The following is a 23,101-nucleotide window of genomic DNA, read 5'->3' as shown; positions in this document are numbered from 1 at the left end:
CTGACATAGTATTTCTTGGAAAACAAATCAATTTCAGTTCTTACACACAAAAAAAAGAGAACTTCTCTGATGGAGTAGAACCAGTTCTGACAAAGTTGCCATTGTCAGCCAGGCACAGATATGGTTTAAAAGGTGACTCCTAAATACTTTATACAATCCAAATTATGTACTTCTCATCAACAGTCAGAGTAAGCATCAATAAGGACAAGTTGTTTTTAAACACCAGAAATAATCCATTGATGGCAGCCCAAACTGCTGGTTCCTGAATATAACTGTAAAATCCTACCAAATAATACCTTCCTAGCAGATCAGACTTGGAGAAACAAATTTAATATGAAAATACATGCTTGCCAACATTTTAGGTTTACCAGCAAGTATATAGAGGACTTGTTGAAGTCTTAGATAGGTGTTATATATCTATATCTATATCTATATATCTGTATAAAGATAACCTGCCTAATTAGATATTTATGCAAAATGACTGTTTTCTAAGATGAGTAATACTAGTGGTATTATATATTTAGCCACCAAGAGTCCACATTAATGAATGGTACTTGTTCAGCAGATACTGATCTCATTTGCACTGACACACTGCAATCAGAGAAGTTGCTCTGGAATTAGCGTTGTGGACAGTATCTGGCCACTGGCACACAAACAACATTGCTTTCCTTGGAGGACAGAGATGGCTGAGCCATGGTTTGTATTTTCTGCCACTAGATTTTTCAGTGCTGTTTTATGGTAAATATTAAGCCACTACCGAGCTGATACAACTAGGCATTAGTGAGCAAAGGTGGTGGCAAAGTGAGACTGTATCTTCTATTTCAAATTACTCTCCCAAAAGTTTGTAAAAGATGAAGATCAAGTTCTCTTGTACAAGGCTGTGTGGTTCACTGCCTACAGACTTTGGCTGTGGAGAGTACGGATCTGGGAAGAAGCAGATTATCCCAGTGTGATCAGACAAGGGAAATGTTATGGCTCATTCATCTCTGTCCCTCCTGACCAAGGGACTGGTCCTTCCTGTTTTCCCCAACGGGGAAAAGGGCTGCAGGCAGCCAGCAAACGTTAGTACCTATGTACTCTTGACTTAACTAATGCTGGGAATCAACCCCGCATGCATCAGCCCCTGCAAACTGAGAGGAACAAGGCTGTTTCTTGCCCTATCCATGGCTCTCTCCTTCCTTATCTCCAAAGCTGGCAGTTGTGCTGAGCTCTGGCAGCTGTCACGCAGCTCCTGGATCCCAGGACATGCTGGCTGAGATGGGAGGAGAGGCACAATTTTGCTGTGCTGCCCTGTTCTTTACAGAACGCTTGCAGACCAGGTCCAGACGAGTCTGTCCTTCAGTCCTTCCATCTCCTAACTGAGCACACACCACAGGCATCTCCAAATACAAATTTTAGCTCACTGCACTGAGTAGGAAGTCAAACCCTTCTCTAACTCACTCTTCATAAACTACATCCATCTTGGTGAAATTGCTGCCAGAAACAGCTGTTAGTGATAAATCTAAACCTATACTCTTTAAGAAACTGACCATTTTGTTCTCTTAAGTGGTAAGTTTCTGGGATTTTCTTTTTGCCTCTAGGATATTCTAAGTGTAGAATTTTTCATGCCAAATGCAAGAATCCAGGTGAGAGAGATTGTTTTGTTTATTTCACAGCTTCTCTCTGCTGTAGTGATTTTCAGTCTCACAGTCATCCCTACCAGGAGAGTAGCACTGTACCTGAATCACATTCTCTGTAACACTGGTTTTTATCCGGACACCTCCATAAGGCTCTTAAACTAACTTCAATTTTTCATGGCAAATTAGCAAAGCTATTTTCTTGTCTACTTATTCCTGAATCAAATCAGAGAGTTTTCCTCAATTAACCTCCCATTATTCTCTTGATTCTGTCATACACACTCACTACTAAATTTGCCCTCAGATTATTGCGTCATGTTACACATGTACAGACGAAGAAAAGACACACTTTTACTTTTTTCTTTTTTTTTTTTTTTTTTTAACAGAAGTAGGGAGAGGGGGCTGAATGTGCAGACAAGGCAGTATAATTCAACCATCCAAGCCCTACCAGAGCATGAAGATTTTATTTTTTAATATTGCAGAGTAAGTTCCCCAACAGTCAGTGTTTGTCCCTGAAGAAGGTTAAACCTTAAACACCTGCTTCAAAAAAACCCCAACAACAACAAAAAAGAACCAAAACAAAAACAAAACAAAAAAAATAAAACCCCCAAAAAACAAACTCTAAGCCTAAGGGCTTTAAAAATTAGAGGCATAGCCTTTTTCTCTATTTTCTATATTTATATGAAAATAATTCATGCTTCATGCTAAATACATTATTTACCTTACAAGAACTTTGTCATCTTTGAATAAAAAAAATTGTTTGCTTTTTGTTTTCCCCCTTTCCCTAAAGAATCCATGCAATGTGGATCAAATTTCTTCTGCTGGCTATGCTGGTTGGATCTGGAAATTTGTTGTCATTTTTGCACAGATGAATCCTGACTGATGGTCACTGCACACTCATTTCTGAGCACAGTGTAGGAGCTCTTTTGTTGAACTTCTGAATTTTATCATTCACCAATATGCTTTCCTTCTATTTTTAAATACAGAATACTACTAATGGCAGGTTTTATAGCTTTGTTTCCCCTGTTAGATCAAGGATGTGATCCACAGAAAAAGATTCTGATGTACATTGTATCTACTGTAATTTCATAGACTTGAATACTTTTCACTTAGAAGACATAGTTTGTTTTTTTCCCTATTACTATTATTTTTTGCACGCAGTGCCAATCTTCAGGCTTATGGCTTTTTGAATATTCTTTCAATTTAATACAGAAGACAGAATTCAATGGTTAACGATGCTACTAACAGTCACCCCCCTCCCATTTCATTATTTTACTGAAACAAACCCATTGCATACATAGTTTAAATTTCCTCAAACTTAAGATTTATCAGTCTTCACATTATGAGCCACATAGAATATGTGGCACACTAGAAGTGCATTACTGCTTGCACAGTTGCCACCCGTGGCTGTCTGAAGACTTGTATGGCACGACATCTCCAAGTGCCACTAAACAGTTCTTGGTTGAGAAGTACGTGCCTCCTCTTTCCCACAAATCTCTTTATTCACATTCACTTCTAACCCAATTGTAAGGCCATTAAAAAAATTCTTAAGGGCCAGGCCTGAATGAATACTAAATTATGCACAGCTCTTCTACTATAAGAGGGATTTCCAAGTGCCTAATTTTACTCCCATCACATTAATGTTGATATCACTGCGTATTCAACCATGCATTTTTGACAAGCTGGAGAAAGCAATGGCGATTTTGGCTTTCTTTTTTTGTTAACTTTTTGTCTTCAGGTAATGAAAAGCTTTTGTAAATTAGCTGAGTGTCAGTATGAGTTCTATGGCTTCAATCTCCTTTAAAAATAAAAATCTTAAGGGTCAAAAAAAACCAAAACCCAAAGAAACAAAACAAAAAGAAATAGAAGAAAAACAAAAAAGGAAAAAATTGCTGATATTGCCACAAATCATTAGATTTCACCTGACGTGCTGAAACAAAACTTTTTAAGTTCAAACAAATCATTGATTTGTTCTAATTTTTTGTGGTTTCCTTTTGCTCTTTCTGCCCCTTTGCCGTCCGATTGGTGATGTTGTTCAAACAGGATCGAATTCCTGCTAAATGCAGGAGCGATCCTGCTGCTTCTTTCATCTCCTCATCATCACTCTCAGGGGGCTTTTCTGTACGTCTCTTTTTAAGAGGCAGTGTGTCACTTGGTACTTTTTTCGCCTTCATTAAATGTTGCCTTTTCTTGTGCTGGGATGCATATCCACTGTCAGCTAAAGAATCCTTGGTCTCCTTCCGACTCTGCTTTTTGTCCTCCTCTTCCGTTTCACTATGGCTCTCGTGGCTCTGGAAGCTGACTTCACTTCCTTCACTGCTGTCTTGGCTGCCTTTAGTTGCAAATTCATACTGGTCGTCAGCAGAGGAAGAGGAAATGGAGTCACTAGCAGGTGATGTGCTCCTGTGGTTGGAAGATTTGGCACTGCTGTAGTTGTGATCCTCCTTGGGGTCACCGCTAACAACTGGAGAGCCGCAGGACTGTTCGCTTTCTGTCCGCATCCGGCAGTTTGTTATTCCATTCCTGTAAAAACAAATCCAAGTGGTCTTAGAAGCCACAGAGGTGTGATCCTGCTTCAAAGCAAAAGATGATAAAGCCAACTGACAGAATAATTGAAATTACAATCTGAAACTATGACTATCAAAGTAATGTCCATGCAAGCTGGTTTCAAAGCCTAATCGCTCATGGATTGGATGCAGCATAGCACAAGAAGCAGGAACAAATAGGGGACGGTTACAAATAAATGATGTGTAAACAGTATTTAAATTTCAATTAATAATTAACACTTCCAAAAATTAAAAAGAAAAACCCTCAACATTATTTTATCTAGTGGGTATATAAACTCTGCTAAGTTGCATAAATAGCCTCTCATCTCTTTCATATAAAGTGATACTACCAAAAACATGGGGAAGAGACACTAGCCTTCTGGGGCAATTCCTTGCCTCCTCTGAAAGACACTTTCCAACTTTTAATTCCAACTCACATTCCAAGTGCAGGAGATGTTTCACCTGGAAGTAGCACAACTTCTATCTAGAACGCTTTCCAAGAGAAGGAGCAACCAAATCCAGTGACAATTCTGATTCTGATCGGTTAATAAATAACCTTAAAAGCAATACGATCTTAAGCCACTAGCTGCCAAGAAAATATTAGATTGTGTTCAAAAACAAGCAATAGAAAAATAAATCTGGATTTGCTCTAGAAGCTGTCATTTTCTCCTTTGGTTTATTGCACCCTGTGCAGTGGGAACTACTGCAGCATGATATATTTAAAAACTAACAAGTTTTTTTTCTGTAGTGAAAAGTATTAGAGCATTGCCACTGACTTTAAAAAACAGAATACGATGCTTACAATACTATTAAAGAAGGCACTGATTCTGTGCGATCTTTAACTCCTGCTGAAAAGGAGGAGAGTAGGATGCTCATCATCGACTAAAGCCATCATCACTGCCACCTGCCAGTTTACCAGCCTTGAACCTCATTTTAAAAAAATCCAACAAAAAAGCAAGGCTGTTTAAACCCTTACATGATGAACTGATTTAAAGCCTACTCTTGCTATCTTTGTGCTGCTATTGGAGTGCTTTTGCACACTTGGGGAAGTGTTGGATTAAACCCCTTTCTTAAATGCATACACACAGGAATGGTACAGTGGCAAGTCCAGAGTATTACTGCTCTTCTACTTTAAAAAACGGGAAAGGTATGAGGTCCATTTCAGGCAATGGACCTCATGCATGGTTTCCTTACACAAGAAACAGCAGAGCATTACACATTTCTGAAAGGCAAGGCTGGAAGGTGGGAAAAATAAGAGTGGCATAATTCCATAGTTCCTGTTCATCTAAATGCCCTTGTCTGCAAGAACTCACTGAGATAAGAAACCCCACTGCAATTATGAACCAGTGACAGGACAGTGCTAGAAGGCAGCAAATTCATTAGTCATTCCAAATGTTATTTACAGTGCTTTCAAAGAAATGTATAGAATAGAAGGTACTCTTATTAGCAAAGAAAGCCTCTTGCCAACCTCTTTTGCTCAACAAAATTACTTTCACCTAGATTTCTGAGTAGATGTATGATCCATAAATTCCATATAGAACCCAGAAGGAATACACAAAGCTCCTTCAATTATTAATAACTAAGTGCAATGTCATTCATGATTGTGCAGCAAGCCAGCTGCATTTACTCTGTGATGGCTTGCAACTGCAGGGGTTGTCATTAGAGGATGCCAAATGCTTAGAAGAAGAAATCACCCATACTAAGCTAGTTATAAGGTGAATTTATAACCAACTCCTTAAGATCAGCCATTACAAGGAAGCATGTGATGCATTTTAAGTGACAGATTCTTCATTTTTGGGGTAAATTTACATTTAAAGATGTTAAAAATTATCATAAATTAGCATAAAATTAAAGTTACTTGATTTTACTAGGCAGCTAAAAGTCAGAGCAATATGGCTCATTAAAAATCATACTACTAATTTTCCATTAAAAAATAACAATCAATTCTTGCTCCAGGAAAACAAATACAGGACAGAATAAGTGGGAAACTCAAATGAGATTCCTACTGACTGAAGTGAACAAGGCTTCTAATGGGTGTGATTTAAACCAAGATGCCCATTTTTATGCTATTTAGATATACTCTTGTTAGTTCATACTGAGAGACTGACAATAAAAGGAAAGCAACAGCTCCATTGAGCAGCGCAACCACATGCCAAAGAAATATCCCTGATTTGCCCCGCTCTTGACTCTCTAGTGTTGCCTTTACATAAAGGAGCTGTAATTTGGATTCAAAAGCTCTGCCCATGGGACTTACTCCAGATCGAAATTCCCCTAAATCAGCATAAAAACAGAAGGAAATACAGGGAGTACAGAGGGACATCCCAGGGGAGGGTGTACTATGGGGTTAGCATCCCACAGTGAGTGTCTGCAAACAGAGATGCTGGTAAAGAAAAACAGAAGTTCACACAGAGGTGCAAAAAAAGGAATTGCTTCAAAAAAAAAAAAAGGGGGGGGAGAAAAGGAAACACCAATACACTTCAGAAGAAAGGCTTCTATGCTGGAACTGGTCAGGAAATGGTTAGCATTTGCATCTCAGAAAAATCTTTGGGTTTCACTTACATTTTGAAAGATTTCCAACCAGTTCTGCTTGAGGAAATACAAAAGGAAGAGAAAGCAGGTCAAGGAGAGAATTAGCAAAGGATATTTGCAGAAAAGTAAAAAGTTATACAGGCAGAGTGCTTTAGGATATTCACAACATCAAAAGTCATGTACTCTGAAAGTAAATTAATTTGATCTGTATCTTAATATGCAATAGCTTAAACATGAGATGAATTACTTATAACCGATACTAGTAGATTAGTAAGAGTTGAATTAACTAATATCTAAACAATTCATATTCCACACACACTTCTGAGACATTCTCAAGCTCTACACTGTGCTTACACAATTATATATTCATTACAAAATGAATCTGTGATCTACTTAGTTCAATCTAGACCATCAGTGGACAGAACTCCCCTGGGTTTCAGGACACAGATTTTGGCTAGCTCAATCTATTTTTGCTCACAGTTCTGGTTGTAACTCTCACTTTGCTACTGAAAAAATAATAGATAACAAGCTCTTGCTCTGATGTTGAGTATTTCCCCCCTTGCCCCTTTTTTGTTCAGGATTTTATTTAAAAATTTCCAGAAGCTAACATATTTTCATGTTTTAAAGCAGAGGCTTGCTCTTTCAGGAAAGTCGATGGGACAGTCTCTAGAGCTTTTCATCCTACTGACATGGACTATCTTACTTGCTTGAGGGATCTGAGCCTAAAGCAATGTGCATAGATTCTTTTTAGAATATTTCCGTTTGGTTGTAGCACAATGACACAATCCTCAAGCAGTGCAAATGTAAGTTTGGACTTCTGAAAGTCTGCCTTCATTCCCATTGTTAATAGATATGAATTCTGCTACCAATATCATCAGAAGCCAGATGGGACTCACAGCATCTGGATCTCAAGTTAGAGGAAATAATGTCCTTTGCACAGTGTTAGTGCCTCTGCCTTTCAAAGAGGTCTTCCTCAGGAGGAGACGAAAGTAAGGCTGTCATTTTACCACGTACAGGCATATCTTCCTTAAATTTCTTTGATAGCTTGAAAGAAAGATAGGTAATCACATTCTGTTTGCACAATGGCCAAAGTTTTGCTGAAAAATACTTACTGCATTTCACACTTGAGACAGGTATATTCCTTTGATGAACAAAGAAAACCTATTTAGAGTTTAAATATCCCCTTAATCTACCTCTGATCCTTCTGGATGACAGATACTGTGTACCCATAGATGACAGTTCTTGTATGTAACTGGAAACGCACCGTTAGAAGACACAAAGGAAACAGTACAGGTAAGCTGGGTCTGTAGATTTTGACACGTTTCAGGTTCACCAAAAAAATTTCACTTTTTTATTTCAAAGGGAAATTCAGGACAGTCAGAACTTTTGGCTACAGCTAGCTGAACTGCTTCTTTAAAACCACTATGGACCAGCAGACAGAAGGATGAGCAAGCATAGAAAAAGTAAGTGGTGCTCACTTGCTCTGTGATGAGATTCTGTCAGGGGTTACTGAGTTAAGTGAGTTGTTCACAATAGTGACAGAAGCTCTTACAAAGGTACTTAAGAGAAAAATTGTATGCAAAGGACCACAGTAAATACAATTAATGAACTGCCAGCAGTATCAGCAGCAGATCTGAAATTAAGACAAATGGAGCCTTGTGCATTTTGCAAAGAAAGAATAATCAAGTCAGTCAGCATTCCTGTCCTTTAGTTACCAAAGGATTCTTTCAGCTCCTAAGGATAACTCATCCTGCCTGTAACAAGTGAGGAGGGGAATCGAATGCAACAGGGATGATCTGGTGTTTGTTAAGCTGATCATGCCAGTGGTAAGCACTGCAAAGATACAATTAAGAATTTATGGAAGGAAATACCTACCAATTTATCTAAGCAAAAAGAATAATTCACAGGTAATGTAAGTGAATGATAATAATTCTTCTTATGCTTTGGCATCTACTCTGCACATGCTTCTTATGTTTGTTTTATTTAATCACTGCTTGAATGGCTGCTTCAAGGGAGGAAAATAGAAGCAAAAAAAAAAAAAAAGCCAGCATGAGAAATAAAGTCACAATAATAAAAGCTATGCCCAAGGAAAAATCTAGTAACTACCCTATAATTTTAAAGTGCAAATAATCCTAAATAACCATTTTCTATCTTCAGATAAGGTTAAGCAAAAAACTCCTTCTGGTCATGCCCCAGTGATCAAGAGTTGCATAAGGAACTGTGGCATTAATAGTAGAAGAACAGATATTTTAAAATTTACTCATGATGAAGTAGGTAAGGTTTGTTAGTGTTGCATTTCGGGGTGTTTTGTTGCTTTTCTGCCATTTTTTTTTCTTGATTTGTTTTTTAATTCCTCAAAATCAAGGAAGAGCTGTAGCTCTGCCAGTGCAGGTGCACTTGCTTTTCCTATGAAGAAGAAAAGTTTTATTCTTGGAAAATTGAATAGAAATATTTTTTTTTACTGAGGGAAATTCTTTGGGAAGCCTGTTTGCAATTCACAGGTAACTGTGAAATTCCTTGAGAATGTCTGTGTTTAACCCCAGCCAGTAACTATGTCCCACGCAGCTGCTTGCTCTTCCTTGCTCCAGGTGAGATTGGGAGAATTGGAAAAAGATTACCATGAGCTGGGATATGAACACTTTAAAATAAAGTAAGTAATAACAAAACCAGTAACAACAATGACAATGAAGATGATTAAAAGAGAGGTAACAAAAAGGGGAATAAAACACAAGAATGATAAGGGATGTGCAACATAACTGCTCCCAACTCAACCCATCCCTCGGGAGTGATCAGCTCCTCCCTGCCAACTCTCCCAGTTTATGCTCTATGGTATGAAATACCCTTTTGGCCAGTTCAGGTCACCTGCCCTGTCCCTGCTCCTCTCAGCTTTGTGTGCACTTGCTCACTGGTGGAGCATGGGGAAACTGAAAAGTCCTTGATTTGGGACAAGTTCTGCTCAGCAACTAAAACCATCAACATATTCTCATATCAACATTATTCTCATAGTAAAGCCAACACACAGCTCTGTACTGGCTACTAGGAAGAAAATGAACTCCAGCCAAAACAAGGAGAGAGAAACTACATATGTTTGGTGAAGAAGAATTGAATAAAATGGGAAAAAACCCATATAATTTCCGGTTTTTATTTTTAACCGATAGTAATTTAAAACCCAAGGTATTTCTAACAAACAGCTCCAAAAGTAATCTAACCTATTACCTAGGAATATGTAGCATATAAAGAAGTGGGTTTTTTTAAAATTACCAAGGGTATTTTGTAAAACATCTTCTGCAAAATAACTTGAACTGTTAGGCCTATCCTAAACAGCTGGTAAGATTCTCTGTGGTGAATTTCCATCAACCTCACCTCAGTGGATGTGTCCACATTAGGCAGATGAGAGGCTTAAGCTCAGCAGTTCTACTGCATGGCAGCAGGACTTGGACATAGTCACAAACCACCCACACATTATGGATAGCTGGTGAAAATCACAAATATCATGGTGAAATTGACATTACACAATCTCAAATGCTAGCTCAACTTCCAAGCTTGTGCTCTTCCCAAGAGCTGATGTAACACGTAATACCTGACTCCTGTGGAAGGTGACTATATATGGTAAGAGCTGCATGCACCTTGCCAAGACACGTGAATGTCACATGCACTGGTCACTTTGACAGATACTGTCCCTATCAAAACAACACAGAAGTCCTCCTGAGAAAACATTTAAAAGATATTTTCCAGTGGATGATGACAGGAAGAGCAGGAGCTCACTTCCAACAACTCCTTGCTGCATGTAAGGAACTACTGGCTTTGCCTGCTTTCATTGAATACCTCTGTCAGTAAGTATTTTCTTTTCTTTTCTACATATCCAGACTATCACTGCAATTGCTTTTAGATTCTCTCAGGGAACTATTTAGGGATATGGTCTGCCAAAAATATCCCCAAAATATGATGGATCTCATGCTAGAGACATGCTACACGCTGTGCAGCTTTGAAGCGTTATTTTTCCCTGCTGTTTTTGGGTGGGTCTTAGACTTGTCAGCCACAACATGGAAAATATGGATGGTAAACAAGCTAAAAGTGGTGTGAATAAAGTAAATAAAAAGCTACTGTCAAAACACATCCAGTTATGCTCTGTTGTGGAGATTTAACACCAGAGGATGATTTTCAAAGTAAAAATAGTGTGGGATGCCTTTCCATTTGTAGATTAGTTTGGAATGAAAGGCCTATTTGTGCAATTTAAGCCAAATGCACTACAAAATAATGATGATCTCCTCAACTGCAATTCCTCATTCATGGAAAGTCATGTTTGTTAAACAATTTTCAGGAGGCTTTTTTAACCCAAAGTACTTAATTCAATTGTACCTTATTTTATATATAAAATATAAAGTAATTACATGTAATTACAAGGGAAGAGCAACACATCAATACCTTGTGCAGAACAAAATATGCCAATGCATTCAGTCACACTGTCGAAGATAAACAGCACAGTAAACATTTCTATTGATGGGAGTTAACACATCAGAAATCACAGATTTCAGCTTCTTAGTCCAATGCTATAGTTTTGGCCTCCCTTCTGAATAACAGATTAGTGCAAACACCCCACCTAACTACAACTGCAAATTTAACCCAAGACCAAACTTTGTGTTACTGTGTTTTGGCATTAATGGCACTGCACAACAGGGCAACATACTGCAAGGTATTTGCACCAGCTTGGGAGACAACTAAACCAAAGACCATTAAGACATTGAGGAAATAAGACACAAAATGAAATAAACAGCTCAGACAGCACAGAAGTGCCAACAGAAGAGAAGACCAACATCTTGCAGAAGAACCTGTGATTCCTACATATGGTAACTAGAGAAAAACACTTATGAGGTTTCACTTATTATGCAACTATCTGCTACCAAGAAAATGCTAATGGGTCCCCTATGAGAATGATGAAAACTACCTTCTTCAGGTGGCTTTAGGCTTTTCATTTACAGCACCAAATGAACACTTCTCAAGAAAACAGACATACAATTTAAAAAGTCTCAGAAAGAAGCTGTCTGGCTTCTCAATATTTAAGCAGAGGCACACAATTTCAGCAGAAAATTGAACAGGAGATGGCACCACCTCCCATGGCTGCCCAGACCACCCTCCTAGTAAAAACTAGTGGGAAAAATCAACCTTCCTGCACCTTAACAGGTCTGAAAATATCCTCTGCCAGCCTGACAGAACCATTGTCCTCTGTGCAGGAATGACAGCTCAATCTGAGCAGTCCACCTACTTTTAAATTGCAAAAGAAGGCTGCATGGATGCTGTGGGTAAATTTCCCCTGCTGCACATTATAAGCAGAAGTTATTCTCATGAGACGCCATGAAAGCTCAACACGACAGGTCCTATTTAGTCTTGAGTATCTGAGGAGAGGGGCTGGCACCAAGAAACAGCGTTATTTTAACAGGAACTGATAACACAGGTATCCAGTTTTGAGAGGACCTGATGATGTTCTGAGAGGTATTGTGAATCCAGATTGATCTTCTTTCTAAAGAAATTCTGAATCATATTATCCCTGAGGGAAACGAGACAAAACTGCCTGCTGAACTCACTCTGTTGAAGAGAGTCCCTTAACTTCTCAAAAGCTTTCAAAGCCTCTTGTCTGTGTCTCCCTCTGCCTTTCAAGAATTAGGGGATATTGCAGAAGATTTTAAATATGAGCAGACATTATGCACACCAGGAGTATATTCATAGCAAGCTATTTCTAATACTGCCTAAGGCTGGAGAAGAGAACAAAAAGAATTAGAAATGTCGGCATTAACTAATTATAAATGCTTTTCTGTGAGACAGAGCAAAAAGAACGTAAGCAAGGGAGGGGTAAAATCCCTAATTTCCTATCTCTCCATTAACAGGTAGCTGGTAAAGATCCTGTTCTCTACCTGCTGGGAAAAAACGAAGAGAAAAAGTCCTTTGAAAACGTATAAAATTTAACAATATGCAGCTTTACGGCACAGCAATTTGAGGATGCCTGCAAAGAAGTATGTTTTCAAGCGGCCTGGAAGTGAAACAGTTCTGTCTCCTCTGTGAGTCAATTCTGATTATGAAACAGAGTCTAAGCAGGAAATACAGAAAAACTCTAGAGAGAATATTGAGACCACTATGTTCTCCATCTAGCTTGAGAACTTCATAAAAATGATATATAATTAATGATCCAGTAGTCCCATGGCTCTGCAATCCCCACTGGAGCAGAATACAAGTCCTGGGTAAAGCCAGTGGCAAAGTTGATGAAGAGAGCTGACCCCTGCTGCTAGCAAGGCCAAGCTGTGGTAAAGAGAGATGAAGAGGAACTCTGCAGAATTCTGGAGGATGACCCTTGGGGTTGCATCGCTTCACTGTAGCAAATAGGGAAAACAGCTGAAGAACTTGCTCATCAAAAAATATGGATTTTATTCCAATTAGTGTCCTCCCCTCTATGCATTTCAAGCATCAAGAATACATGAATGTCATAGGCTCTCTCTTTCTCTCCATTTACTGGATGGAAATACTCCACCCAAAAGGCTAGACAATGATTCTGAAAAGAGATAAAAAATAAAAAACCTCCACATAAATAGTAGTGGAGTAAGACCTACCAAGATACTTTATTTTACTGCCTTGCAGCCCTTTCCTGAGAAAAGAGAGTGCAATTGGAAGAGTGCAGTAAAGTGAGGTCAGCACTAATTATGAAACCCCACCCAGAATACCCAACTGCCTGAGCTGAAATAGCTTTTGCAGATAGTTCTGAAAGAGGAGGGCGCTGGCAGTACTCTTGGCCAAACTAATCTCTGTTGTGACTGACTGAAAATGGAGCTACACCTGAGGCAAATTGTTCTTCCACCAATAAACCAGCACTGCTTTAAGCAAAACAAACCACTGAACCACAGTTCCTACTGCCATCACTAGATGTCTCTTACTGCCCTGCTTCCTGGTAGCTGTGTCTTAAACATTTTACCCTTGAATCTTTCAGTATAACCTTGAAATAAAATGGTAGTGAAAGAAACTGCCTCACAAAGATCTAAGTTAATAACAAAATGACAGGTATATGTTCAAATAGCTTTCAGGATTTGCTTTAATATTATTGATACTCTTCTCTCTGGTATTTAATCCAGGAAAAAAGTCTTTAAGAAAAGGGAAAGAGGAGAGGACCAGGAAAAAGCATTTGCACTTAGAAAAACAGGCCACTGCAGTTTGCTAGTGAAAATAAAACTGCTTTTCACAAACCATTGTGCAACAGACAGATATGCCATGAATATCTTGCAAAGGATGATACCCCAAGAATTTTAGGTGGCAGTTTTATTTAGAACTCGGAAGCACTGGCTAGCAGGAAAATACCTGTTTACCAGAGCTTACATATACTTTTACATTTTCTGCAAAATACTAACTTATTTCATCCAGATCCCACAAAGATCCACTCTTACCTTACTGCGACAGCCATGCTCCCTATAGGGTTGATTGGCAATGGCCTGGCTCCAGGAAATATTCCTCTACTCAGTACTCGAGCTCCATTTTGTATCACGCCCGAAGGAACTATAAACAAAACAAAACATAGAACATTTTTTCTTCTAAAGGAAAAGTTAGAAAAATACAGGAGCAAAATGTGGAACTTAAGCTTTTCAATGTACTGAAAAACCATTAACAGAGGCTTGTGCAGTACACTGCTTACCTTGGACATCTCAGCCTCGAGTCTTCTGAGTGCCATTCTACTTCCAATGCTATTTTTATGGCAAACAATGATAACATGGCTTGCCAAACCACTGCCTGACCTAGTTGCTGCAGATCATTCCTCGTACAAATGAATAATTTTTGTTTTTCAATTGCTGTTCTGCTGCGAATGCATGTGCTTAGAGTCAAAACCAGCTATGAGCACAGTTGTAGCTACAAAAAGAAACAATGATCCCTTACAGATAAAGAGAACACAAATACTTCACTGCAAGATCACAGTTCACAGCTTTTTATCATCCCAGTTTACTTTCTGAGCAGCAGTATCTTGGCCCCCCATCTCTGCAAAACAAAATATTAACTACAAATTTGTATTTACCAGGAAGAGAAAGAGAAGAGGCTAAAAAAGCATCACCTCCATGGCACTAACTAGGCTGTCTCCAGGCCACTGATGACCCTGCCACGCCTGGCAGCAGTCCTGCGCCTCCTGCACACAGCCGGGTCACAGCCCAGCCTCCCTCACCCAGCACGTGCTGATGCCACTGACAGCGAACTCCTAGGGCCTGACCACTACAGACAAGACATTTCACTGGGCTGTTCAATTTGGCTCTACATCAAAAACTGCAGCTCTGGCCAGCAAGATTTTAAGCTACAACTGAATACTTGTTTTCTGCGTAGGCATGTTTCTGTACACTGCTCAGCCCAGGGCAGACAGCTGAACAAGTAGCAGAGAAGCATTACCCAAGCACCATGAAAGCCAAGAGTGTCCTTAGCAAGTCTCAGGATTTTCCTCCTCCACTGTGAGATGCAGGACTACTAAACACAGTTCTTAGTCTAGGCCCTTACCAGGGACCTACTTGCATGTAATGGCATGTGTTCGCACTGCTATTATGTCCCTTCAGGCTGAAACAGTAACCTTGCTAGAGTCTCCACCCGAACTTGCTTCTTTAACATCCACAGCCACCCAGTTCACACACATTCTATTTACTATAAATCATCATTTATATCACAGCTTCCTCCCACGGGGAATGTCCAAAAAGATAATGACGATCATTACTCTTTTAATATTATTTTAGACATACATATATTATATAAGCACATGTAAGATAAGCGTAAATCGTATCACTTTATGTACAGCCACAGAATTAATTTTTAGACAAATTACACAGAGACTAAAAAAAAATTATTCAGAATCAACATCTACACTTTACATGCTCAACTTCAAATACTTACAGCCCAAAAATAATAGTGTCTTCTGAGGCAGAGGAGTATAGGCTCAGAAGTATGTTAGTTTTAGGCTGCTGAGGTACACTTCAACTTCCTATAAACATCAAGCCAGCTTGACACCTCCCCTCCTGCTGTCCTGGTGCTCACCTTATTTCACTCCAGACCACACAGATTAGTTCTGGGAAAATAATCTTCTTTCTCCTGCTTGTGAGAACACATCACTCCCCCGATCAAATCCTGTCACTGTGTTACACCCACTCTTGCTTTTGAGCACCTTTGAAGAACAGGTCAGTTATATTTAGGTGCTTAAGTACAGCCTCAAATAGCTAAAATTACAGAACCTAGTTTATAACAACTTGGGTCAGCTTTCAATGACCAGAATAATTTTAAAATTGCATTTTGCTATTTATACCTCAGTACTCTATACACTTTTTCCTTCATTGCTAGTTTATGAGGAATCAATCAAACCTCTTTCACTTGGGGACACTGTAAGGCTTACACTGCTCTGATGTTCTGGTTTGTAGATACTGTAGAGGAACATTATCATGCTAAAATGCAAAAAGCTAAGTTTCTTATTATATTTGTTTTAAGGTCATGTTTTAGCATGACCTTGAGATGGCTGAAACACCAGTGTCATGAAAGAAAAGCAGTCTGCTCAAGGATATGGCTAACCTAAAATGCAAAGGTAACAGGTCAATTCAAAGCAACAGATAAATGTGCTGAATAGTGAAAGATCAATAAAAAGACTTAATTTCCAATGGGCATTGTTATTCTAACAAACTTTTAAGAGGGGCAGATTTTATACTGCACTACATGGCATGGTTTCTCAATGTTTGCAAAGTCCCTTCAAAAGAAAGGAACCAGAAGTTTTGACTGAGAAAGTTCTGGGAATTTTCTCTTCACTATGATACAAACAATAGTTTTATACTGAAGTGAAACATTTATGCATATGCACAGAATGTCAGTTAGCTATGGATACAGTCTAAATATACACTGCAGAACTTCAAAGCAAACATACTGAAAGTGCTACTGCAAAAAAGAGCAACAGGCTCCTTGATGCTCACTCTTCTTTCCACAGTTACCTAATTATCCTGGTCTGCTGGCAGAGTTAACTGATGCTTATTTATATCTTTTTTATTCTACTCTCTCCCTTATTGACAACTCCTGTTGCCTCTTTAGAACATCCTGTTTGCTTCCTCACTAGTTCTCAAAAACTAGCTTCCTGTCTTTCCTTCTTTATGTCTTCTGAGTTTCCTGTTTTCCCTGCACTCCTGTGTATGTATCTATACCTATATGAAATACACAGCCAAGTCTCACAACTTAGGACTTCTATACATTGACACCCTCACTGCAACCCATCCTTCATTTTCCTTGACCCTTTGCAGGTTTCTAAGTCATGGAGTGCTATCCAGGAATCATTCTCTTCAAAAACTTCACATTTAAAACATTTCCATGTCAACACACGCATGCGCATGTGCTCACACACTCTCCACATATTCCCTTCAAGATGTAAAAAATGTTTGTAAAGACAGAAAACGCAGAAGTTTGCTGTCTTACGAAAATATCTCCTAAGAGACAACTTGGTCTCTTGTCCTGCCTATGGAATTCTCTTCAATCATGGCCAGCCTGTGCCTCTTGCCATCACTCACTGAAAGGCTTCAAAAAGACTGTTCGGGCCAGAAGAGGCCTTAACCATGATTCTGTGATTCTAACTTTTCTTGAAAGTACATCACAGCTCTGTATAATGAAATCATCACTCAGAATTCAATAACTATTTCAGCTTGCAACACCAGTGTTATTGCTACTGATTTTTGGTTTTGTTTCCTCGGACTCTCTGAATTCAGCAAAACCACTACATCACTCAGATAGACAAAGAGAAAAGGTTGTATGCAAGCGATCACTGAAGAAGGACATTGCACTATGTAGTGTATCCTTTCAGGAAATATAGGGAACCATAAAGAAAAAGAACCCCAACATCCCAACTTGCTGGTAAATCAGCTTCTGTAGCACTCTAAACCTAAAATGAAAAGTAGGATTAAAATAATTCAGCAGTAAAAGGTATTAATTTCTAGTTATCCACATTACCAATGTGCCATGGTAAGACTGATCTTTCTTGGTCATTCATTTCTACTTACACCATTTAAAGCATCAAAACTGATCCTTGCAAAAAATAACATTTATTACTTAATTTTAAAAATATTACATCCATAAACTGCTATTACACTGTCCCTGGTACCCACAGAGTCTTCCAGCCTTTGTGCAGGCTGTATGACCGCTACTTATATTCAAGGAATTTTTTCTACATCTTGGTGCTTTTGAAGGGTTGTGGATTATTTACTGGAAATTATGTGGTGCTTTAATTCCAAAGATACATTTACACCTTACAAGGTTTAATTACGTTTCAAACCCATACTTTGAGGTGAGATATTTCTATTTTAGATTGAAGATTCAAGGTGTGGAGGTAAGATAATTTACTCCAAACCATATCATCAATCAGTGCCAATCTGGACTAACACCTTACAGTCCTGACCCCTCTCTTCTAATGCTTCTTTAACCAACAGTACAGGCAGGTTACTGGTTCCCAATTCCTAGGCAGAAGTGTGAAATGTAATTTACACCTTTTTTGTGCAAGTGCCGAAAGCCGTTTACGTCTGAGAAACTCAGCTCAAGAAAACAATGCAAGAAGACCTGTGCATCTCTTTGATGAAGGTTTCCTTTTTCACAAAATGTTCCCAGTGAAACACAGAGAGTCTGAAACGACAAAATCATTATTCACCTTTCAAGTGTCATCACTGCTATGTTTTCAAGAGTCTACTCTGCTCTCAGGAAACTTAAACCCAGGAAACCTTTTCATTGGAGTAAACTGTGTACAGAGAATCTGCCCCTAATCTGCTGCATGAATGGAGAAATGATTTTTGGATCTTATGCTGCTCTGGCAGAATTTCACAACCAGAGTAGACTCAGCCAACTGAGTCTAACTGGCTAACTCTGGAACAAAGCAATGCACCCAATGTCAAAAACCAAAACTACATCTCTGAAATTCTCCGAGGGAAAAAAAAAATCTTCCTTTGGTAGTGAACTTTCATGCTATAGTTTAACAGACAATAAAGTCAATGACATGTAGGAGAACATACCATAATCTGAATCCATCAAGGCACTATGTTCACATAGTGTTAAAAGAATCCAACAGAAGCCCTTCAAAAATCCAGTGCTTTGTAGCCTGTATTCAGGGTCTGTAGGTGGAAAGTAAGTACAGGGCTACATGATCACTCCACAACCAGTGCAGGACTATTTTAATCCAGAACATGCTCTTGTGTGCACATTTGCTGAGTCGACTATTCCAGCTATGGACTTCTTTCATCACATCTCCCAACAGACTGCATCCCTGATCTCTTAATTGCAAGTATGTGCAGGTGAAGCAAGTCCTGTTCTGGCTGAGATAACCACCTCATCCAAGATCTTCACAACAGTGTCAGAAAAACCATGTCAGACTGGGTCCTTCCCTGAAGATTTTATTGTCAAACAAACAATGCAGCAATTTGGTAAAACCGAAAAGCAAAAGAAGGAGGAAGTAATGGATAGTCACCATTACCATTGGTAGTACTATGGTACTACCATTACCATAGACACACTGACACCCCAACAGCTCATCAAAAAAGGAAACTAACTTCTTGGTTAAATGTTGGCATGTGAAAGTTAAATGAAGTATAAGCAATGAGTGAGATTTGCTGTCATTCTAGACCAATGAACTGGGTAAAAAACATGTTCTCTGTGTGATATGGGAAACAAACATACACTTCATTAAACTGTCTAGCTCAAGGTAGCCAATACTTAGTAAGGAAGAATGAATAGTATTTACTGAAAAATTAATTTTAAAGAAGTGGAATGTGTGAGTGTATCGTGTAGGGACAGACTGGTTCTATGCTTCTTCTGTCATCATACAGCACATGCATCGATCTCAGGGCTCTCTTCCCTGACCCAGCTTTTGTAGCACAGAAGAAATCATTATAGACAAGAGGTACTGAGTTTCGGCTAATATCTGTCAGCTTCAACTCTTTTCTGCCAAGCTTTCTTTCAGTACAGTGTTTAGCACAACTCTTTATATCAGGCTACAAGAACTGAACATAGGAAACTGCTGATGATGTATAGTGGATGGGACATTAGAAGTTGCCAAAAGCAAATGTTTTCTGCCAAATGTGTAACTTTATTCAGCTATCTTATCCCAGGCACAAATTTGATGACAACTGCCCAACTTGTATTTTACTGCTCAAGGACAATTTTATAGCTCCTAAATTCCATACTCTGTAGTCCTTACAAACTGTGAATCTAGGATACATCCAACAACCCATTTATTCTAAACAAAAATTGAGGTGGAGGAGACAAATGTATCCTGATAATCCTATCACACTCACACTTTTTCTAAAAATATTATGAGGAATACGGAGAAAGAAGTAGAAAGCATTTTATAAAAGTAAGCTTTCTTTCCTAATTTATTTAATCCCTTTAATGGCTTAATATTAAACACCAAAGTAAAACAAGCCAAAACAAAATCCCAAACAAAACCCAGCAATAGAAAGTTTGAACATTATAAAAATGTCTTTTCCTAGTTTTTTGCTTTAATACAAAACTGTCAGCAAAAATAGCTTTATGAAACATTTTATTCTCAACGATTTATCATTTTCTGATACTCAAAGTTAGGCTGGAAGCTATCTCAGTTATAAGTGACTTGTCCATCAAGTTTCATGTACAATAAAAATGTCCCAACAAAACAGTATGTTCTATTTTATTCTATATGGAGAATTTCTGACTGCCATTAAGACATTTTTTTGATCTTTATTCCTGTATATGTATCTTGCTCATATACAATCCATTTGCATTAGTTTAAAAAGCAAATTTCATTGGGGTACAATGTTATAAGTATGAAGGTAAAGTAGATAGGCATCTTTAGGGAATTATTTCTCCTCCCACCAAACTTACAATATATGCATCTAGTCTGGGTTTTGTATGTTTTGAGATGAAGATTAATAAAGACTTCCAAATCAGAGACACACTGGTTTCAACCTTGGAGAAGTATTTTTTAAAGAAGCACCCAGCAAACCTCCATGCTTGTATCTTCCTAAACATCTCTAGCACAGCACTTCAGTCTCCTATAAGTAACTACCCACAAAATCAGTGTTGCCAAGTTTTCTGAAGGCACCCCTTTCTAGACAACCCAACCACCTGAGTAGTGATGAGCAGTACTGAAACCAGAAGATGGATGCCAGACCTGGGAAGATTCCCATGTTTCCTGGTTTCTACCTAAACCCCTTCTGTGAGCACCATTTAATAGCTGCTTGCAGTATGAAACTTCAGGTTGAGCAATGGACTTGGATTTGTGTGCAATTCACAAATTATATAGCAACGGGCAAAGGACTACGCATGAATTTGAAGCTATGTGTAATAGCACTGGGAAGCTTCTTGAATGAAATCAGCATTTCCAGGATAATCCCTCTGACCACCAGCACTGTTCACTAGCAGTAGCAGCCATACACTAACAGAGTTCCTTCTTTACTCACCCCCCAGTAAATCAAGTGGCTCAAAGTTCAGAATGCCTAACCAATTAAGAAGGTGTTGCTACTTACATGCTGCCAGTGACTTGAATCTCAGGAATTCAAACACACTGCAAAAGCACCAAAACCTATTTCCATTTTTATCATGGCAAAGCATCATGGTTTGGCAAGACTCAATGACATGCCCAGGATGCCACACTCTTAGGAGCAGGGAATACTATGCTGGAATGACAGCTAGTAATATTCACTTTCAAGATATTGGTAAGAACTGAAGTGCTGAAAATCTTTTGTACAAAAAAAGCAACTGTATAAAACTAACTAATGGATTTCACTCATTTAGTACCTGTGAGTTCTAAACTGAGCTCTACCATTTGTTCACCATCCTGTTTTCTTCTGTCCTCTCTCCAAATGAGATTCACATGAGGGAAACAGGCCCATGAATTTAACGCAACTTGCCCAAGATGGCCCAGGCTGTACTCAGTGCCTTGCAAGTCAAGATACAGTTTTCAATGCAAGTCAAATATTCATGAATAAATAATCCCAAGTATTTCTAAGTTGTGATAGCTGCTTCTAAAGGAAGCAGGTGTTTCAATTGCTGTTTCTTTTCAAACAAACCTACAAAACCTGATGAAACACAAGGACTTAAATAAACTGAAGCAAAAAATATTAAATTTATGTTCCTACATGCCCTCACTTAGCATATCACAGTATCTTTCAAGCTTTAACTTCTGGTGCCAGCTGGATTGCAGGTTTCAATAGACACACAGCTGGCTACTTTGAACTTCTGCCTTTAGTTACAATCAGTAGGTATTTGGTCTATGAATATACAGCAAGGTGTTGATAATTGAGAAACTGATTTCTGATGTTAACATTCTAACTATAATTGCACATTCCTAACCTTTAGCAGCAGTGTGAACAACCAGTTTCATGAGTCTACACAGAGTAAAACCTACACAAAACCAAAATAATCCCAATAACAGCATTTACTCCCTTACTATGCCTTTTTGTTTTTCTGAATGAAAACTGAAGGATAGTGGAATTGAGGTAAATGGTAATCAATGTTTGTCAGACACCATTTCAAGATTTCATATAAAAGCAAAAGCTGATTTTAAAATTCATCTGTGATTGTTAGCAGTGTTTCACACACGAGTGTGGAATTTTAAATGGTCATTTAAAACTATAAAGCTAATTAATCAATCTGTTACAAAGCAGGAACAACTTACTCTGGATTTTCTAATACCACTGAGATGGGATTCTCTTCTGACAAGACCATATTAACAGTATAAATTTCAGTAAGATTTTGAATAATTGCTGGAGCTAACTTCAATCTAAAAATGCTTTTAGTACCCACACTGCCTAGATAAACGTGGGTTTTTTACACCACTCGAAAAGCAGCTTTTAATCCACGATGTCTTCAAATTTAAAAGCCAATGCACGTAACCACCCATAGAAAATGAATCCATATTCTTTCACAATCTGCCTTGGAGGTATCCACTCGTCACTTTAATGGTTAAATTGCCTGTATGTAGGACAGGCAAAGGTCATAATGGACCAGAGTTTCAAACTTTCTGAGTTGTAAAGTTGTTACAGGGTGAAATGACCTCAGGTTCTGCCTCCAGGTGACTCTTTGTTGTGTCAGTAAGTGGCATGTTCAGAGTCAGACTCTCAGACCAAAACAGAGTTTCATACACGTATTAAAACTTGTGGCCAAATGACAAACTATGTCCTTCACTCTCCAAACACTGTCTTCAGAAGATGGGGCATTTTGCAGCCCTTATGCACATACTTGACACCGCAGTCTGATAGCAGTAACAGAACTCTCAGTCTTCAAGGGATCAAACGATATGAGGACACTTACTGCCCTGGTAATTCCCTGCTTGATTTACAGACCGCTGCAGCCACTGACAGAACAGAGAATGAACTAGGAACTTCCAGATGATGCTCAACATTGCAGTGAAACTTTTATAGC

General features: G+C 38.6%; 1 protein-coding gene across 6 annotated transcripts in view; it reads right to left on the bottom strand.

The window, feature by feature from the left end:
- Nucleotides 1-1,965: 1,965 nt before the first annotated feature.
- The window catches only part of FOXN3 (forkhead box N3), a 199,328-nt gene continuing 178,192 nt past the window's right edge, over nucleotides 1,966-23,101 (bottom strand). For all 6 annotated transcript variants that reach the window (XM_083864082.1, XM_083864086.1, XM_083864087.1 and 3 more), the window contains 2 exons: nucleotides 14,116-14,224; nucleotides 1,966-4,139 (listed from right to left, as the gene is read on the bottom strand). In XM_083864082.1, the coding sequence (XP_083720208.1) occupies nucleotides 3,590-4,139; nucleotides 14,116-14,224 (659 nt within the window). In that variant the 3' untranslated portion in view covers nucleotides 1,966-3,589. The remainder of the gene's footprint in view (nucleotides 4,140-14,115; nucleotides 14,225-23,101) is intronic.

Source organism: Zosterops lateralis (genome assembly GCF_965231275.1).
Source record: "Zosterops lateralis genome assembly, chromosome: 6".
Taxonomy (NCBI): domain Eukaryota; kingdom Metazoa; phylum Chordata; class Aves; order Passeriformes; family Zosteropidae; genus Zosterops; species Zosterops lateralis.
The sequence above is the reverse complement of the archived record's forward strand: the minus strand, read 5'-3'. Positions and strand labels throughout refer to the sequence as shown.